The sequence below is a fragment of the Geotrypetes seraphini genome, chromosome 2, assembly GCF_902459505.1.
Source record: "Geotrypetes seraphini chromosome 2, aGeoSer1.1, whole genome shotgun sequence".
Lineage (NCBI taxonomy): Eukaryota > Metazoa > Chordata > Amphibia > Gymnophiona > Dermophiidae > Geotrypetes > Geotrypetes seraphini.
In genome coordinates this window covers 108,954,796-108,972,638 of record NC_047085.1, presented here as the reverse complement: position 1 = coordinate 108,972,638, position 17,843 = coordinate 108,954,796, and the positions used below count along the sequence as shown (strand labels likewise).

At 41.5% G+C, this 17,843-nt stretch overlaps 1 protein-coding gene across 2 annotated transcripts in view; it reads right to left on the bottom strand.

Annotated features, from left to right (window-relative positions):
• GGH (gamma-glutamyl hydrolase) overlaps positions 1 to 17,843 on the bottom strand; it is a 63,127-nt gene that overhangs the window by 43,745 nt on the left and 1,539 nt on the right. For both annotated transcript variants that reach the window (XM_033929809.1, XM_033929808.1), the window contains exon 2: positions 4,220 to 4,334. In XM_033929809.1, the coding sequence (XP_033785700.1) occupies positions 4,220 to 4,334 (115 nt within the window). The remainder of the gene's footprint in view (positions 1 to 4,219; positions 4,335 to 17,843) is intronic.

Sequence of the window (17,843 nt, the reverse complement as noted above, 5' to 3'; positions counted from 1 at the left end):
TAGGAACCAGGGAGGAATTAAAGACCATCATTGATAGAGGGTGGTGTTGTTCCTTATTCCCCTGCCCAGAACCCAGCTGGTTAACTTGGGAGATTACCCTTATTCAGGGAGTCAGGTGTTATTACTCTGGAGTGCCTTTAAACTGCAGGCTGTATTAAAGCCATACAGATCGATGAGAAGAAAGTGAACCAGTGCTGGGAGGCCACTAGGGCCTACCCAGGCTTGTCCAGGGGATTCCTGGACTTAAGAAACTTCTAAATGCCTTAAAGCTGCAAGGACTGAGATATAAGTGGCAGCTGGACTTTGAGTAGCTGAAAGACAGTTTGGACATTTTGGGGGTTTTTTTTCTTCTTTTGTTTATGCTGGACTTCTGAGAAGTGTTTATCAGAAGACAGAATTGAGACTGACTTAGGAGGCTGCCTAGGTGACTTGTATAAATGGAACCATGCAATGTCTGCTAATAAAAGACTTTTTTTTTTTTTTTGCCACTACCTGATGTTATTTTATTTCTCTGCTGCCAGTATTCAATGATCCCCATAAACAGCTTGGATTTGCGCCTGCGACGGGAGCTGGGATGAGGAGAACTAACCAAATTCCTCAGCCCTGTCACAGTATATAAGCAAAATATAGATCCAAAGAAACTCTGAACTTTTCTGGAGTCCCAAAGAACAATTTCTGAGCCTGAAACAACAGACCCAGAAAGCTCCCAAGCTAGGAGAACTTGAACAGGATATTAATTAGTGCTGCTAAATATGTGACATGAGGCAATAGACAAAAAAAACAAAAACCCCATCGCCAAAAGAGCCTATCCAAATTACAGACAAAGGTTTTTGGTGTTTCCCATAAGGAAATATTTAAAAGGGCCACCATCCATAGAAACATAGCAGATAAAGGCCAAATGGCCCATCCAGTCTACCCATCCATAGTAACCATTATCTCGTCCTCTAAGAAATTCCACATGTCTATCCCAGGCATTCTTGAAATCAGACACAGTCTCTGTCTCCACAACCTCTACCGGGAGATTGTTCCATGCATTTACCACCCTTTCTGTAAAAAAGTATTTTCTTAGATTATCTGTGCCTACTTCACCTCTTATTTATTTGGGATCGTATAAAATAACATACAAAATCATACAAAATACAGCTATTTGATTTTTAATTTGAAAAAAACACGATCATATCGGTGTATATTATCAAAAGCGCTTCACTGGCTTCCATTTGAGGCTAGAGTGTTATTTAAATTTGGATTGCATTAGTTTTATAAGTTTTATTTGGCTTAGCACCGGCATACCTTGTTTCCTCATTTTTAGTTTTTTTTTTTTTTTTAAGAAAAATATCCGTAGATCTGGTTGATTTTATTTTCCTTCAGCAAATGCATGTCGTTACAAAAAATTTTTGGATATGACCCTAGCATTCCAAGCAGGATTAATGAATCTTGTTTCTCCATTTCTTACTATCAATTTTGAAAAGATCTTAAAACCCATTTATTTAAACAATATAATATACATTATTGATTTTCATTTTATTATGTAGTTCAGTGTTCTTCAACCACCGGTCCATGGACCAGTGCCGGTCCACAGAAATTTCCTGCCGTTCCACAGGGCCAGCACGTGCATCAGGCCCAAAACAGTGTTCTTCAACTGCCGGTCCACGGTGCGATCAATGCGGCGTTATTTTCGAGCCAGCTCCCTCTTTCTAACTGATTCAGTGCACAAAGCACTGTAACATCATAGGGAAGGCTTCCAGATGAGGCACGGGACGTGCAAGGTGCAATTAGTATTATTATGGGGGCGGGGTCTGGGGTGGAGATTGGGTAGAGATGGGCGGGGTCTGGCCCACGACTTAGCCCAGTGTTCTTCAACTGCTGGTCCACGGACCGATGCCGGTCCACAGAATAATTCTTTTATTTCTGACGGTCCATAGGTGTAAAAAGGTTGAAAAATACTGATGTAGTTATAATGTACTTTTTATCTTTATCTGTACTTATTTTAGTCGATATTATGTTATCTTTATTCATTAGTTTTAATGCTTGTATTAGTTATTATGTATGATGTTATTATGTTGTATGCTGAGTACCTAATTGTGTAAACCGCTATGAACTGCTGCTTAGGCAGTATATAAAAATAAATTATTATTATTAACTTCATCTTATGCCCTCTCATTCCAGAGCATCCTTTCAAATGAAAGAGACTCGACTTATGTGTATTTATGCCACATAGGTATTTAAACGTCTATCATATCTCTCCTCTCCTGCCTTTCCTCCAAAGTATACAGAGTGAGATCTTTAAGTCTGTCCCTCTATGCCTTATGACGAAGACCATGCACCATTTCAGTAGCCTTCCTCTGGACAGACTCCATCCTTTTTATATCTTTTGAAGGTACAGCCTCTAGAATAGTACACAGGTGTGACCTCCAGAATTTTTGGCTTGTATCCAGTTACTGGTGCTAACATTTGCAGGCTGGAGCAAACAGCCCAGTGAGTTGGTTGGATTATGATCCTAGGAAGCAATTCCTACCAGTGCAATGCAATGTGAGCCTATTCTATGAACACAGTCAAACAGAAGAGGCAAGGGAGGTGTCTTTTCAACCAATGACAAAGTCTTTATTGAAACAATAATGGTTCTATTATTGTTTCAATAAAGACTTTATCATTGGTTGAAAAGACACCTCCCTTGCCTCTTCTGTTTGAATGTGTTTACTTGCAAGCGAGGTGTTCTGCTTCCTATTGTTAACCAGGTATGAGTAAGCATACCATACATTTACATACCTGCAGTTAACGCCAGCCATAGACTTAGCTTAACCATGAACCCGTAACTGTGGCAAAGATACCCATAACTTACAGTATTCTGTGAGTTAAATGTGGAAGTGGGAGCCCTATCAACACTCCACATATATCCAGCCCTTGCATTTACCCACTATCCCTTGAATTTATGGTGCTTTATGGTTTATGGGGTTTTTTTTTTTATATCCCACTTTGTACAAAGCGAGTTACAAAACACATACATAATAAAACACACACATACATATACATTAAAATGCGTAACCATAAACATATATTGCCACCCCAATAAACATTAACACACCAAAATCATCATAAAAAAATGCAATCGTCATAACATCTTTTTAACTACTCACTCTCTTGCACCCATCCCCATCTGTAAAGCCTATTCATGATTACTGACCAAAAAGATTAAAAGTATTTCATTTCTAATTTCAGTACCCATATTTCATTTGACAAAACAAATGGCATTTATCAAACGCTTAAAAACACTCAAACTCCCTTGTTGGAAGACTAGGCATCCAAGTGGCAGATGAAATTTAATGTGGACAAATACAAAATGATGCACATTGGGAAGAATCACAGTTACCAGATGCTAGGGCCCACCTTGGGGGTTAGCGCCCAAGAAAAGGATCTGGGTGTCTATAAGCTGTGCCTAACTAAGGGCTCCTTTTACTAAGGTGCAATAGCGGTTTTAGCGCGCGTTAGAGCTTGCGTTAGTATTTTTCGTTTAGCGCGCGTTAATCTTCAGCGTGCGCTAAAAACGCTAGCGCCCCTTAGTAAAAGGAGCCCTAAGTGTGGTTTACAGGATACTGCTCAGCAAATTTTTTTAGGTGCCATATACAGAATTTACCTCTATGCCTCTTACATGTGCTGATACAAAATAACACTTCACTTCCCCGCTCTTGTGTCTACGTGTACGCACATGACAATATTCTGTATATTTACATGCTCAAGTGGCATAAAATGTGGGCACCCTTTTATGGAATAACCTTCTTACCATCCATCACTAGTACTAATTTTTCTTATAATCCTTGCATTTGTTGCAACAATCTCTTTGATGCTGCTTCTGATGGCGTTTCTTCACTATTGTGTGGTGAACCCACTGAAATCAAAATCATTCAATGCCTATGTAATAATTTTTAAAAGCAAGATTGTACTAATGATTAAAACTGACACAGAGACTTATTCATGAAGTATAACAACAGTTCCATGATTTATGATGGTTCGTTAGAGATAAAATATTTTGTTAAGATTTGGAGACTGGTGGGTATTGAGTTACACCGGTAAAAAAAATGTTTTTGGATCACAAGTGTTATTAATACTTTTACACATAACATAGACATGCCCAATTAATTATGAGCCACAAAAATATACACTTGTGTGCTTCCATCGGGGCTTGGTTATAAAGTTACACAAAGCACAAGGAATTAAAGATTACCTTATGGGTACTACTCTTGCTCCAGCAGATTCCAGGGTCTTCACATAAGAAGCAGCGATGTAGGATTTTCCAATAGATAAGAATTCTTTTATGTGGATCTCCTGTGCCAATATACCTACAGCAACAAAGATATTAAGAATTCAATTAACACATACATACTGTAGAGGGAAATTCTATATATGGCGCCAAACATAGGATCCACAAAGGAGGCATGGCTATAGGGAGCCAGAGACATCCCTTAAAATGTGTGCAGTGTTATAGCATTCAAGATATCTGTGTTCAACTTACTTGCCAGGATTTATGCCTGGCTTCAGTTGGTGTAACTCTTCGTGCCCATATTTGAGAATGGATCCCAGTGCTATGCACTATTCTACAAAGGATGCTGATCCCAGAAAGCCTATTATAGAACACCGTTCAAAACTGATTTTTTTGGCACTAAATTTTGAATACCATTTATAGAATTTTCCCCATAATATTTGGACTTAAGACCAATGAGTGTCAACAGTTATATCCCAAGCCAAGTTCTGCTGCTGCTCTGACTTGGCTATCACATAGAGGAAAAAAGCTCCAGCTAAATGCAAATAAAATATTAGAAACAGAGAAACATGATGGCAGACAAAGGCCAAATGGCCCATCCAGTTTGCCCATCCGCAGTAACCATTATCGCTTCCTCTCTCTAAGAGATCCCATGTGTCTATCCCATGCCTTCTTGAATTCAGTCAGAAACATTCTCCGTCTCCACCACTTCCTCCAGGAGACTGTTCCACACATCTACCACCCTTCTGTAAAAAAGTATTTCCTTAGATTACTCCTGAGCCTATCACCTCCGATCGACTCCGCGATCGACTCGCATTGCCTTCCTGAGCTACTGGTCGATCACGATCGACGTGTTGGGCACCCCTGCGCCATGGTATAATGTATTGCAGTAATCCAGCCTGGAAATAACCAAGGAATGAATTAGAACATTAAGAGCTTTTGGTTCTAAGACTTTGGCTAAGGATCTAATGAGATGTAGTTTATAAAAACAGTTTTTAACTACGGAGCTAATCTGATCATGGAAGGATAATTTATGGTCCAATAATACTCCCAGTATTTTTGTCGTTGTTACTTTTTGTAGTGGGAAATTGTCTAAGAGTAATTGTGATGAAAATGTAAGATCCTTTTTCCATGTGAAAAACATTATTGAAGATTTAGATCAGTGGTTCCCAAACCTGTCCTGGGGGACCCCCAGCCAGTCAGGTTTTCAAGATATCCCTAATGAATATGCATGAGAGAGATTTGCATATAATGGAAGTGACAGGTATGCAAATCTCTCTCATGCATATTCATTAGGGATATCTTAAAAACCTGACTGGCTGGGGGTCCCCCAGGACAGGTTTGGGAACCACTGATTTAGATGAATTCAGGGCCAGCATGTTGTCTTTTAGCCATTGATTAATTTATTTTAACTTATTGTTTATATTTGTTACCTCATTAGAATCAGCAAAAGCGGAGAATCCAATGGATTGACTTAAAATGAGAAGTAGTGCTAAAAAGATATTGAATGGAAGAAGGGACAAAATTGAACCTTGAGGGATACCATAAGAGTTTGTATAGTTATTTGATGATGAATTGTTGAAGATAACTTTAGCTGACCTATCTTGAAAGTATGATTTAAACTAATTTAGAACTTGGTCATAAATATCAATGGAAGACAGTCTCTTGATGAGTAAATGATGGTCAATGGTGTCAAATGCTGCTGATAAATCGAGTGAAATCAGAAGTACAGATTTGTGGTGATCTAAGTAATATTGAATGTTAGTTGTAAGACCTATCATAGAGTGTTCTGTTGAATGATTAGATCTGAAACATGTCTGATTGGGATGAAGTGTATGAGTTTTTTCAATAAAGTTGCTTACATGATCAAAAATAACTTTTTCTATTAGTTTAGTGATAAATGGTAAATTGGCAATAGGTCGGTAATTTGATTCAATTGAATCTTTAGGATTTTTTATTATTGGACGGATGATTGCTTCTTTCCATTCTTTTGGAATAAATCCTGTGGTTAAACTATTTTCAATTATTATCTGAATGAAAGGACTAAAGAAGGAAAAGAAACGTTTTATAAAAAAGGGAGAAATTGAGTTAGAGCCTGCGCCTTTGACGTTGATACTTTGTAACAATTGTTTAAGGACCTCTAAGGTAGGTATTTGAAAATTGGTACATTTTGAAATAGGTAAAATTTGTGTTGGTTCCGTGTCTACATCAAAATTGCTTTTTGAACTAATGCTATCTCTAATTTTATTAACTTTTTTTACAAAATAGTTTACTAGATTTTGTGCTATTGGTTTATCTTCTAGTTCAGGGTTTTCTATTATTTTTGGAGCTGTAAGATTTTTTAAAATGGCATACCTCTTACTATGCACCCTAGCATCGTTCTAGCTTTCGCCATCACCTTTTCAACTTGCTTGGCCACCTTAAGATCACATACAACCACACCCAAGTCCCACTCTTCTGTTGTGCATACAAGTTCTTCACCCCCTAAACTGTACTGTTCCTTCAGGATTTTGCAGTCCAAATGCATGACCTCGCATTTCTTAGTATTACATTTTAGCTGCCAAATTTCAGATCATTTTTCAAGATTCGCTAGGTCTTTCTTCATGTTATTCACACCCTCTGGGGTGTCTACTCTATTGCAGATTTTGGTATCATCCGCAAAGAGGCAAATCTTACCTGACAGTCCTTCAGCAATATCGCTTATAAAAATGTTAAAAAGAACAGGCCCAAGAACAGAAACTTGAGGCACACCACTGGTAACAGCCCTTTCCTCAGAGCGATCTCCATTAACTAACACCCTCTGTCATCTTCCACTCAACCAGTTCTTGACCCAGCCCTGTCACTTTGGGGCCCATCCCGAGGGTACTCAGTTTATTTATTAGCCTTCTGTGTGGAACACTGTCAAAGGCTTTGCTAAAATCTAAATACACCACATCTCGCGTACTCCCTCTATCCAATTCTCTGGTCATCCAGTCAAAGAAATTGATCAGATTTGTTTGACAAGACCTACCTCTAGTGAATCCATGTTGCTTCCGGTCCTGTAATCCACAGGATTCCAGAAACTTCACCATTCTCTGTTTTAAGTGTTTCCATTAATGAGCTTACCACAGAAGTCAGACTTACTGGCCTGTAATTTCTAGCTTCTTCCTCATTTTTGTGTAGAGGGACAACATCCGCCTTTCTCCAGTTCTCCGGCATCATAGCCCAATTGTGCTTAATATTATTTGGATTGAGCTCACACCTTTTCATTCTCAATTGAAATCAAATTACATTTGTATTTTCCTGTACCCAGCAGGCTTGTAATTTGAGTTTATACTTAAGACAATGAAGAGTGATTTTTTTGGGGGGATGCCTCTAATGTCCGCCAGCCGCTGGAGAACCCATCAGTGCTGCTTCAGAGGGATGCCTCCTCCATCCGCCGGCCAGCCCTCCACGTCGGATGCCCCCCGCATGCTGGAGAGCCCCCAACCAAGTCCACGCAGCCGAGCGCCGCCCCACCCGCACACCACGCACAACACTGATGATTGATGCTGTGCGCGTCACACGCAACGCGCAGGCGGGATGGCACCCGGCTGCGCAGGCCCAAACAGAGGTCCTCCAACCTGCGGAAGGCACACAACATGGAAGGCTGGCCGGAAGACGGAAGAGGAATCCCCTGAAGCGGCGCTTCCTGGACTGTAAGTGCTCGTTTATCGGGGCAGTGCTTGGTTTGTGAGTCAAAAATTTGCTGAGTGTTTTGCTCGTCTTGTAAAACACTCGTAAACCGGGTAACTCGCAAACCGAGGTTCCACTGTATCTTGTTTTGAGATACAGCAACCAGAATTGAATGGTTACAGATCATTAACAGCAGATCAGCAATTTCATGTTTGAGTTCTTTCAGTACCTTGGGATGTTTAATATCTGGTCCAGGTGATTTATCACTCTTTAACTTGTCGATTTGGCTCAGTACATCTTCCAAGTTCACCAAGATTTCTTTCAATTCCTCTGCATCGTCACCCTTAAAAACCATTTCTGGTTTATGTAGATTTCTTACATCTTTTTCCATAAAGACTGAAGCAAAGAATTCATTCTAATCTAATCTTTCCTCTTATAAACTGCATCATCCACAATACAATGGAGCTTGACGTGGTTTACAATAAGATTTCAATCTAACATTTAAACTAAACTAAAACTTAGTTTTATAGATTGGGTCATCTACCAAATGGAGCTCGACTCGGTTAACAGTAAATGGTAACATAATACAAAAGAACAAAAAGCAGAAGAACTAAATTGAAAAAAAGTGGTTAATTTTCAAAATGTTTAACAAACAAGAAAGTCTTAAGAGCTTTCCGGAAAAGGAAGAAGGGTCCTAAACTTCTTAGTACAAGCAGTAAATTATTTCAAAGCTCACTCAGTTTGAAAGCGAAAGAATAACTGAATTTCCTGATAGATCTATTTTTACCCCTAAGGGAAGGAAAAAAAAAAAGCTTTAATTATTTTAGAACTTCTGGCAAGATGAGATCTATGCACATTCCAGTCTAAAGGAAACAAAGTAGTGAAAATACCAAATAGGATCTTGAAAGCAATGCAAATGCATTTAAAGTGACTTCTAAGATGCAGCAGAAGCCAATGTACATTCTTTGAGCAAAAGAATTGCATGCTCAAATTTACTTTTACCAAAAATAAGCTTAGCAGCAGTATTCTATACCATCTGGAGTCTCTGCAAACTGACCTTTGAAAGACACAAATACAGGGGTTCTTCTACTAAGGCGCGTTAGCCGTTTTAGCACACATTAAATGCTAATGCATCCATAGACTATAATGGATGTGTTAGCGTTAACACACGCTAATATTTAGCGCGCCTTAGTAAAAGGACCCGACAATGAATTGCAATAATCCAGCTTTGACAAAATGATTGATTGACCAAAGACAGAAAAATGTTGCTGATGAAAAAGCATTCTCACTCTTCTCAAAATGCGGAGGCTGAAAAAGCACTTTTAAGAACATAAGAAGTTGCCTCTGCCGGGTCAGACCAGGGGGTCCATCGCACCCAGCAGTCCGCTCCCGCGGCGGCCCATCAGGTCCATGACCTGTAAGTGATACTTTGTCTAAAACCCTTTAATACCCTTTCATGATCCTATCTCTACCTCTATCTATATCCCTCAATCCCCGTATCCTTCAGGAACTTGTCCAATCCCTCTTTGAATCCCCTTAATGTACTCTGTCCTATCACATCCTCCGGTAGCGCATTCCAGGTGAAGAAAAATTTCCTAGCATTGGTTCTAAACCTGTCCCCTTTCAATTTCTCCGAGTGCCCCCTTGTTCTTGTAGTTCCCAATAGGCTGAAGAATCTGTCCCTTTCTACCTTCTCTATGACCTTCATGATCTTGTAAGTCTCTATCATGTCTCCTCTGAGTCTTCGCTTCTCCAGGGTAAAGAGCCCCAGCCTTTCTAGCCTCTCTGCGTATGAAAGGTTTTCCATATCTTTTATCATTCTTGTCGCTCTTCTCTGAACCCTCTCAAGTATCTCCATGTCCTTCTTTAGGTACGGCGACCAATATTGGACCCAGTACTCCAGATGTGGTCGTACCATCGCGTGGTATAGTGGCATGATGACTTCCTTCATTCTGGTTGTAATACCCTTCTTAATAATACCCAGCATTCTGTTTGTTTACAAGAGAATTTAATTGATCCTTAAATATAAGTGAGGAATCGATGACAATACCCAATATTAACGAGGAAAACTCAATTTTCAAAGATTCTCCTGAATCTAAGGTCACAGCATAGGGAAAGGAATCTAATTTTAGGCCTAGCAAGACACTGAACAGAAAAGTCTTTAATTGTTTATGAAAAACTGAAAAAGATCTACATTCTTTTACATTTAACGGTAAATTGTTCCACAAAGCAGTAAAGAGAAAAGGAACAGAATGAGATTAATTGAATACCTTTAAAAGATGGAAAAGTGAATGAATATAAAGAAACATATCTACAACTACTTTGTCTCAATGCATGAAATGCCAAAGGATTGATTAAATTACTTACATTGGCCATACATTATTTTATAAACTAAACATGCGTATTTGAACTTCAGTCTAGATTAGGGGTAGAGAATGACACGGTGGTTGTTACCTGCGGCTAGCCGCAAACGGTGACCAAAAAAAAAGGTCACCGCGAGTTCGGGGACAAGGCCATTCACCACCCCGTGGAGCGGTGAATGGTAGCACGGGGCAGTGAACAAGTAGTGAACGCGCGGTGAATGAGGGTTCGATCCGGCAGCCCACTCTCTCCCGCCGGCCGTCCATGCATCTCCCTCCCTCCTTTTCCCTTACCTTTTCTTCTTGAAACTGGCAATTTCTATAAGGCTACGAGCTGTATTACAGCCGGAGCCTTGAAGTCGCGTCGCATTGCCTGCTGGAAAAAGTCTCCTCTGACGCAACTTCCTGTTTCCGGTTGCATCGGAGGAGACTTTTCTAGCAGGCAACCCGACGCAATTTCAAGGCTCCAGCTGTAATACAGCTCGTAGCCTTATAGAAATCGCCAGTTTCAAGAAGAAAAGGTAAGGGAAAAGGAGGAAGGGAGGGAAATGCACGGCTGGCCGGCGGGAGGGAGCTGCTGGACCGCGAGAAGGGTGCTGGGGATGGGGGATTGGAGAGGAGAAGACGCTGAAGACGGGGACGGTGACAGGGCAGTGAAAGAGACAGTGAGGACGGGGACGGGGCGGTGAATGGGACGGCAGAGACAGGTACAGGGCGGTGAAAGGACCAGTGGGGATGGGGCGGTGCAGAGGACGGGACAGTGACGGGGACAGAATTTTTTTCCCCATGTCATTCTCTAATTAGGGGTGTCAAACTCAGGCCCGCGGGCCTGCAGGGTAATTAGATTTGGCCCTCTGTTCCTTCCCTCCAGGCTTTCCAGTCTCACCTTCAAAGCAGCCTGCAGAGGATCGCCGGTCAGCTGTAGCGAACATAGTAGGCTGCCGTCAACCTCCGCTGCACGTTGCCTCTGCTGCTGTCCCATACGTCAGAGGAGGGGGTGAAACCGTGGCAGAGGGAACGTGCTGTGGAGGCCGATGGCAACCTGCTAGGTTCACTACAGCTGACCGGCAATCCTCTGCAGGCTGCTTTGAAGGTGAGTCTGGGAAGCTGGAGAATGCTAGAAAGAAGATGGGCCTTGGTGTAAGGAAGGGGGAAAACATGCAGGCCTTTGGGGGGGGGGGGGGGCGGCGGGCCCTGGTGTAGAAGTATACAGGGGAGGGAAGGAGGGGGTCCAAATAGACACACATATGATGGACTGAGGTGATGGGGGGGAAGAAATAATGGGTCTAAAAACAGAGAAGAAGGAGATGGAGGGAGGGAAGGAGCAGAAAGGTAGAGAAGTTGGACATAAGTGATGGTGTGGATGGGGGATACTGGATAGGAGGGTAGTTGGTAGACCCTGAGTGGTGGGGAAGGAGGGAGAAATGCTGTATGGAAAGGTAGTTGAGAAAAGGAGAGATGGAGGATCTGGGGATGGTGGGGTCCATCGTTGCAGTTGCGGGGATGTAGATAAAAAAAAGGAAAGATACTAGACCTCCGGGGGAGGGAAGGGAAACAGAAGAAGAGGACAGAGAAGGAAGATGGATGGTTAGCACGGAGAAAGACGAAAATGACAAATGGGCAAGAGACCCTGGCAAGTGAGTTATCAGAAGATAACCAGAGCCTGGGACCATCCCTTTCTCTCAACTGAATTTGGATCTCTCTCTCTCTGCTGTATTTCCTGGTCACTCCCACAATCTCTGCCCAGATGGGTCAGCAACGATATGACCTCTCTCTATAACTTGTTATCAAGCTCTATGCCTATTGGTCTCTTCTATCTACCCCCTCCCCTCCCCCAGCCCTATGGGTGTTCCCTGTGGATCCTTTGTCTCAGGGTCAGTCACACTTCTCCTTTCATCAGAAGCAGACAGCTCCCCACACCCCCTCTGAGCAGTACTACATTTCTCCCTCCGTATTTGCGGTTTCAGCATTCGCAGTTTCAATTATTTGCGGTTATTAGTTTGCTGGCTCCTCTCCCCAATTACATCAGTTTGCATAGAGAAATCGCTGATTCCAAGCGTTTACAGAGAAAATCGCTGATTCCCAGCACTTTCTCCACCGTGTTTTGCCTCTCCTTCAGGAACAGGCCAGGTCTCCCACCATGTTATTCGCAATTTCACCATATTCACGATGGTTTTTAATAGAAAACAGCGAATAACATATGAAAAAGTTATTCATGTTTTTTCTGTATTCATGGGTCTGTTAATCCCCCATTACAGTGAATACGGAGGGAGAAGTGTAGTCTTTTTTTACCTTAAGCTATCTGACCACATGCATGAATGATTCAGTCTCTCACCTCTGGAACTACTTTAATCTACCATATGACTCTTCAAATTCTGCCATAACTTTCTCCACTTCATCTACTATTGCAACATTCAGAACTAGAGTCTCTTGCCTAGGGGCAATGAACTTCTAAGAAATCTACAAGTTTGAGTAAATCAACTACTATACATTTATTCAATAAAGTTTCAGAAAATTATAGAGACCCCAGTGTGCTAAGGTTATATTTCCTGGATAGTATAATATATGTGTGCCTAAGAGTCTGGAACTGGGACAGTATGCTATATGAGACCAGAACAATGATTACCGTTTCCCAGCAGATCCAATATTGCCTCTCATATTATACCCTACATTTCACTAAGTACTAAATCTAAAGTAAATGTGCCTCACAGTATATTCAGATTTATGGACCACTTGGGTTCTGATCTTCCATAGACTTCCTCTCAACCTGGGTCTATTGCACAAACTCATAAGTGACTCTTAAATACTTTTGACTCTGTTCTTTCAGCAGTTACCATTTTAATTCAAGATTCAACATGTTTAGCATATACAGTGGTACCTCATCCGAACGCCCCAGAACTCGAACGTTTTGGAATCCGAACTTTTTTTTGTAGTAAATTTTGTCTCTGAATCCAAACGCTGCTTTGGAATCCGAACCCCCACACCCCCTCCCGACGGCCCTCCTAAGATCGCCGGCAGAAGGGTGCCCAACCCCTCCTGCCGAACCCCCCTCAACAACCCCCCCCCACCACGGAACCCCTCCTTGGCCTTACCTCCCAGTTGGCCGTCCGGCTCCTCGCACCGTCCGGCCAGCAGGCCCGCCTCCATCCAAATGAGGCGGGCCCGCCCCTCCACTGCCCAACCTATAGGATCCTAGGGCCTGATTGGCCCAAGTGCCTAAGGCCCCTCCTGCCAGCAATCTTAGGGGGGGGGGCAGGAACAGATTAATGCCTTTTCTATTGTTTTCAATGGGAAAAATTGTCTTGGAACTCGAACATTTTGGAATCCAAACGGGGTTCTGGAACGGATTAAGTTTGGATTCCAAGGTACCACTGTATATTAAGACACAAAATATTTGGAAAATAATAACAAAATGAACAGGGGAGGAATAGCTTAACAGTTAGTGCAGTGAATTGAGAAACAGGGGAACCGAGTTAAATTCCCACTATAGCTCTCTGTGATCCTGGATAAGTCACCTAACTCTCCATTGCCCCATGTACAAAAAAAAAAGGATTGTGAGACCACTAGTGCCCAAGACAATATGTAAACCACTTTGCACTATAGAAAGATGATATATCACATCCATGACCCTTTACTCTTTTACATTAAGAAAGTCATTTGCTAACAGACACCACATAGAAACATAACAGCAGATAAAGGCTAAATGGCCCATCTAGTCTGCCCATCCACAGTAACCATTATCTCTTTCTCTCTGAGAGATCCCAATTGCCTATCCCAAGCCCTCTTGAATTAAGACACAGTCCAAGAAGGGCTGTATTCCCCCTGAATTCAGCACCCTTTACCACCTATAAGCGAAAAAACATTCATATCCTGCAAGCCTACCCCATCAAAAGCACAGGATCTGCCAGGATCCCACAATTCTGACCTCAGGAAGGGCTGTATCCCCCCTAGATTCAGCATCCTTCACCACCTATAAGGCAGGAAACATCCATATCCTCCACTTCTTCCTCATCAAAAAGCACAGAACCTGGACGTTTTGACACAGTTGGGGGTTTAGTGCATAGACCATCCACCCTACTCACCAGAACTTTCTCAATCTGACTATTTTTTGTTTCCAAACCTTTAAAAGAGTTTGAAAGGGCAACAATTTTCAAGTGATTCTGAGATGATTGCAGCAGAAGAGCAGTATTTCAGTGACCATACATCAGAGTATTTTTGGAAGGGTTTATAGAAACTTCAGACATGATCGATGTGCCAAGTGTGTTGAACTTGGGTGTGAATTTGTGGAATAACTTATAAGTTTCAAGGCTCCACATCATTCCCTTATTGATTGGGCTGAGAACTTTCCAGTACCCCTTTGTAATCTATCATAAGTGGGGGGATGAGGAACGGTATGTGTAGTAGAGTGGGATATGGGCCCGAGTCCCCATCTCTAGTTAACTACACCACCTACCAGGCTACTCCAGGAACCTGCTTGCTGCTCTACTAGGACTGACCATAACATTTGAAGCTGTCATATAGACAGGTATGTACTGTTTTAATTCATGTCTATGGGGGGGTAAGGGGAGGGTCAATGACCACTGGGGAAATGTGAAGGGGCCATGTTTACATCCCTCCAGTGGCCATCTGGTCAGTTTGGGTAACTTTTTGCCACTTATTTCAAGTGCTATTCAACGACATCGATATCCATCTAGAAAATAGGTTTTGAAAATAGTAAATTGGAAGGGTTTGGAAGGAAAAACACCCATCTGTCCCTTTATGCAACTTTTTGGATGTTTTTCTGGTTTCTAGTGGCCTGTCCCAGAGCCATCTCAATGGATCCACAGCAGGTTGCAAGCGTCATTGGAGGATCGCTGGATGCTTGCGGCTGAAGCTGGTAAGGTACTGGCAGACAGAGAGGAAGGATCGCTACGAAGGGTGTTGAGGGTTTGAAGATTGCTGCCACAGGGTATTAGAAGAAGGGGAGAGCCATAGAGGTTTGCTAGCTGCCACAGGGTGTTGAAGGGAAGGACACAGAGAAGTAGCGTAAGTCATGTGTAAAAATCGATCCCAGATATTTTAGAGCTTTTTTACCCTAAAATTTCTCAACTTATAGTTGAGTATTTATGGTATTTATAAAAGGCACAAGGGCCTAAGTGTTGCCTTTATAAAAACAAATCACATCAGAAAGCAGTTACACAAAGTTATACCTGCTGCAAAACACAAATATCATTACACCTGTATGTACTAAACAGCAATAGGCGTATGTCTCTATATACACCGATTCTTATTGTCCTCAGCAAGGCCTACCCTTTTATGTGTGAATGCACCTACCTGTATGTAGAAAACACTACCACTACTACTAAGCATTTCTAAAGTGCTACTGGGTGTACCTAGCGCTGCACACATAAGAACAGCCTTACCGGATCAGCCCAGTTGCCTGTTCTCACTAGTTAGGTCATATAAAGAGACAGTCCCTGCTTGAAGAGCTTACAATCTAATAAAAAAACAAACAGACAATGGGGGGGAGGGGGGTCAAGGAATGGTGTGTGTTAGGAGTTGAAAGCAGCATCAAAGAAGTGGGCTTTTAAGGCTAGATTTGAACACATTAAGAGATGGAGCGTGACATATTGATTCAGGCAACCTGTTGCAGGTGTATGATGCAGCAAAGAAGAAGGGGCACAGTCTAGAGTTGGCAGTGGTAGAGAAGAGTGAAGATAGAACAGATTTGCCTAGAGAGCAGAGTTCATGGGAGGAGGGCTGCAGAGTGGATGCATTTGTAGGTCAGCAAGCGGAGTTTAAACTGTATCTGGAAGTGGATGGGGAACCAGTGAAGATACTTTAGGAGAGGCGTGACAAGTGTGAATAACAACTTTGGTGGAAAAGGAGTCTTGCAGCAGAGTTCTGAATGGACTAGTGAGGGGAGAAGTGATTTAGTGGACAGTTTAATACAGTGGTCTCAAACTCAAACCCTTTGCAGGGCCACATTTTGGATTTGTAGGTACTTGGAGGGCTTCAGAAAAAATAATGTCTTATTAAAGAAATGACAATTTTGCATGAGGTAAAACTCTTTATAGTTTATAAATCTTTCCTTTTGGCTGTCTTAATAATATTGTAATTTATAGCTAAAGAGACATATGATCAAGAAACTGTTTTATTTTACTTTTGTGATTATGATAAACATACCGAGGGCCTCAAAATAGTACCTGGCGGGCCACAAGTTTGAGACCACTGATTTAATACTACTTTCTTTATGCACTTAAGCTTTAAATACTTCATAGATAACATTACTATTTGGGCACAAAACATACATGTTTTGCATTGTGTTGCTGGTGAGATGGAATGGCGTAAGTCTCCTGGTGAGGGAGAGGGGATGAGAGGTGTGTCGAATGTTCTTCATATGGCTTTGATTTGGGTTTTTTCTCTCTTTTTTATTATTTTTTTAAATTATTATTTTTTTTACTGAGGTCATCATCGTCGTCGTCATCGTAGGGGTTAAGCAGATAGTTGGTTGTGTTTCTTCCTTTAGTCTTGTCCCTTGTATGAGAAACATAGGATGCTCCTGCATCTACTGCCACTGCCGCTTTTCCGTAGGTGAATACTAGACTCATCTTCCTTGGTGCTGAGGCTGCGGCCGACGTTGCTGGTACTGCTACAGCTTTTCCTTATGGGAATCATCTGACCGTCCTCTTTGTTGCTAAGGCTTCTGCTCCCACTGATGCTTAAAACCCATATAGCCAAGAGAAAGTGGGTCACATGTTTTGACAAGGTTGCTCAACACTTGGGGACTATTTCTCCTACAAAATATGCTTAACTATATCATATCCTTCTACTAGTTGGACAATAAAAGCTAATCTAGACTAAAAAGGTTTCATAAAAGTATAATGGCTCTCTTCTATGCAATAGACTTGGGAAAATGCATGGCTTTTTTCTAGGATAAGGAGCATAAAGAATGCGCCTGTGAACTCTGTCTGTATATAGGTGTTAAGGGCTTGATTCCCAGTGCAGCTCCTGATTGCTCTTTTACTCTTTCGATCTTACCAGATACTTATGACCTGGATTGGTTACTGTTGAAAATGGGATACTGAGCTTGATGGATCTTTGGTCTATCCCAGTATGGCAACTCTTATGTTTTTATGTTTGCCATTTTTAGAAAGGGACATATTTGAATATGTAAAACGGAAAGAGGTATTTGGATGTGTTTGATTACATAGCTTTTGTTGTTGTATGTGTATAATGCATTTGTGTTTTAAAATCCCTCAACCTAATTTTTAATGCCAAAGTAACAATTTTTATATACGACTCACCTTGATGGAAAGTTTTAATGATAATAGTCTCCATCCCCAAATTAAAAAATACATATAAAACTCTTTTTTTTTTTACCTTATTGTCTTAAATTTCTTGACATTAGAGGAGATACAGCTACACTTTATTTCGGTTCACAGCTAATTCCTAATTAAGACGTAAAGGACATTGGACAGCTTTACACTCTTTTCACTGTACATATAAAACAGCTCCAGTTATGTAAATCACAGCAGACGGATCGCCATGTAAAAATATACAGCAGCAGGTTAAGGAGAAGCTGCAGCTCTTGT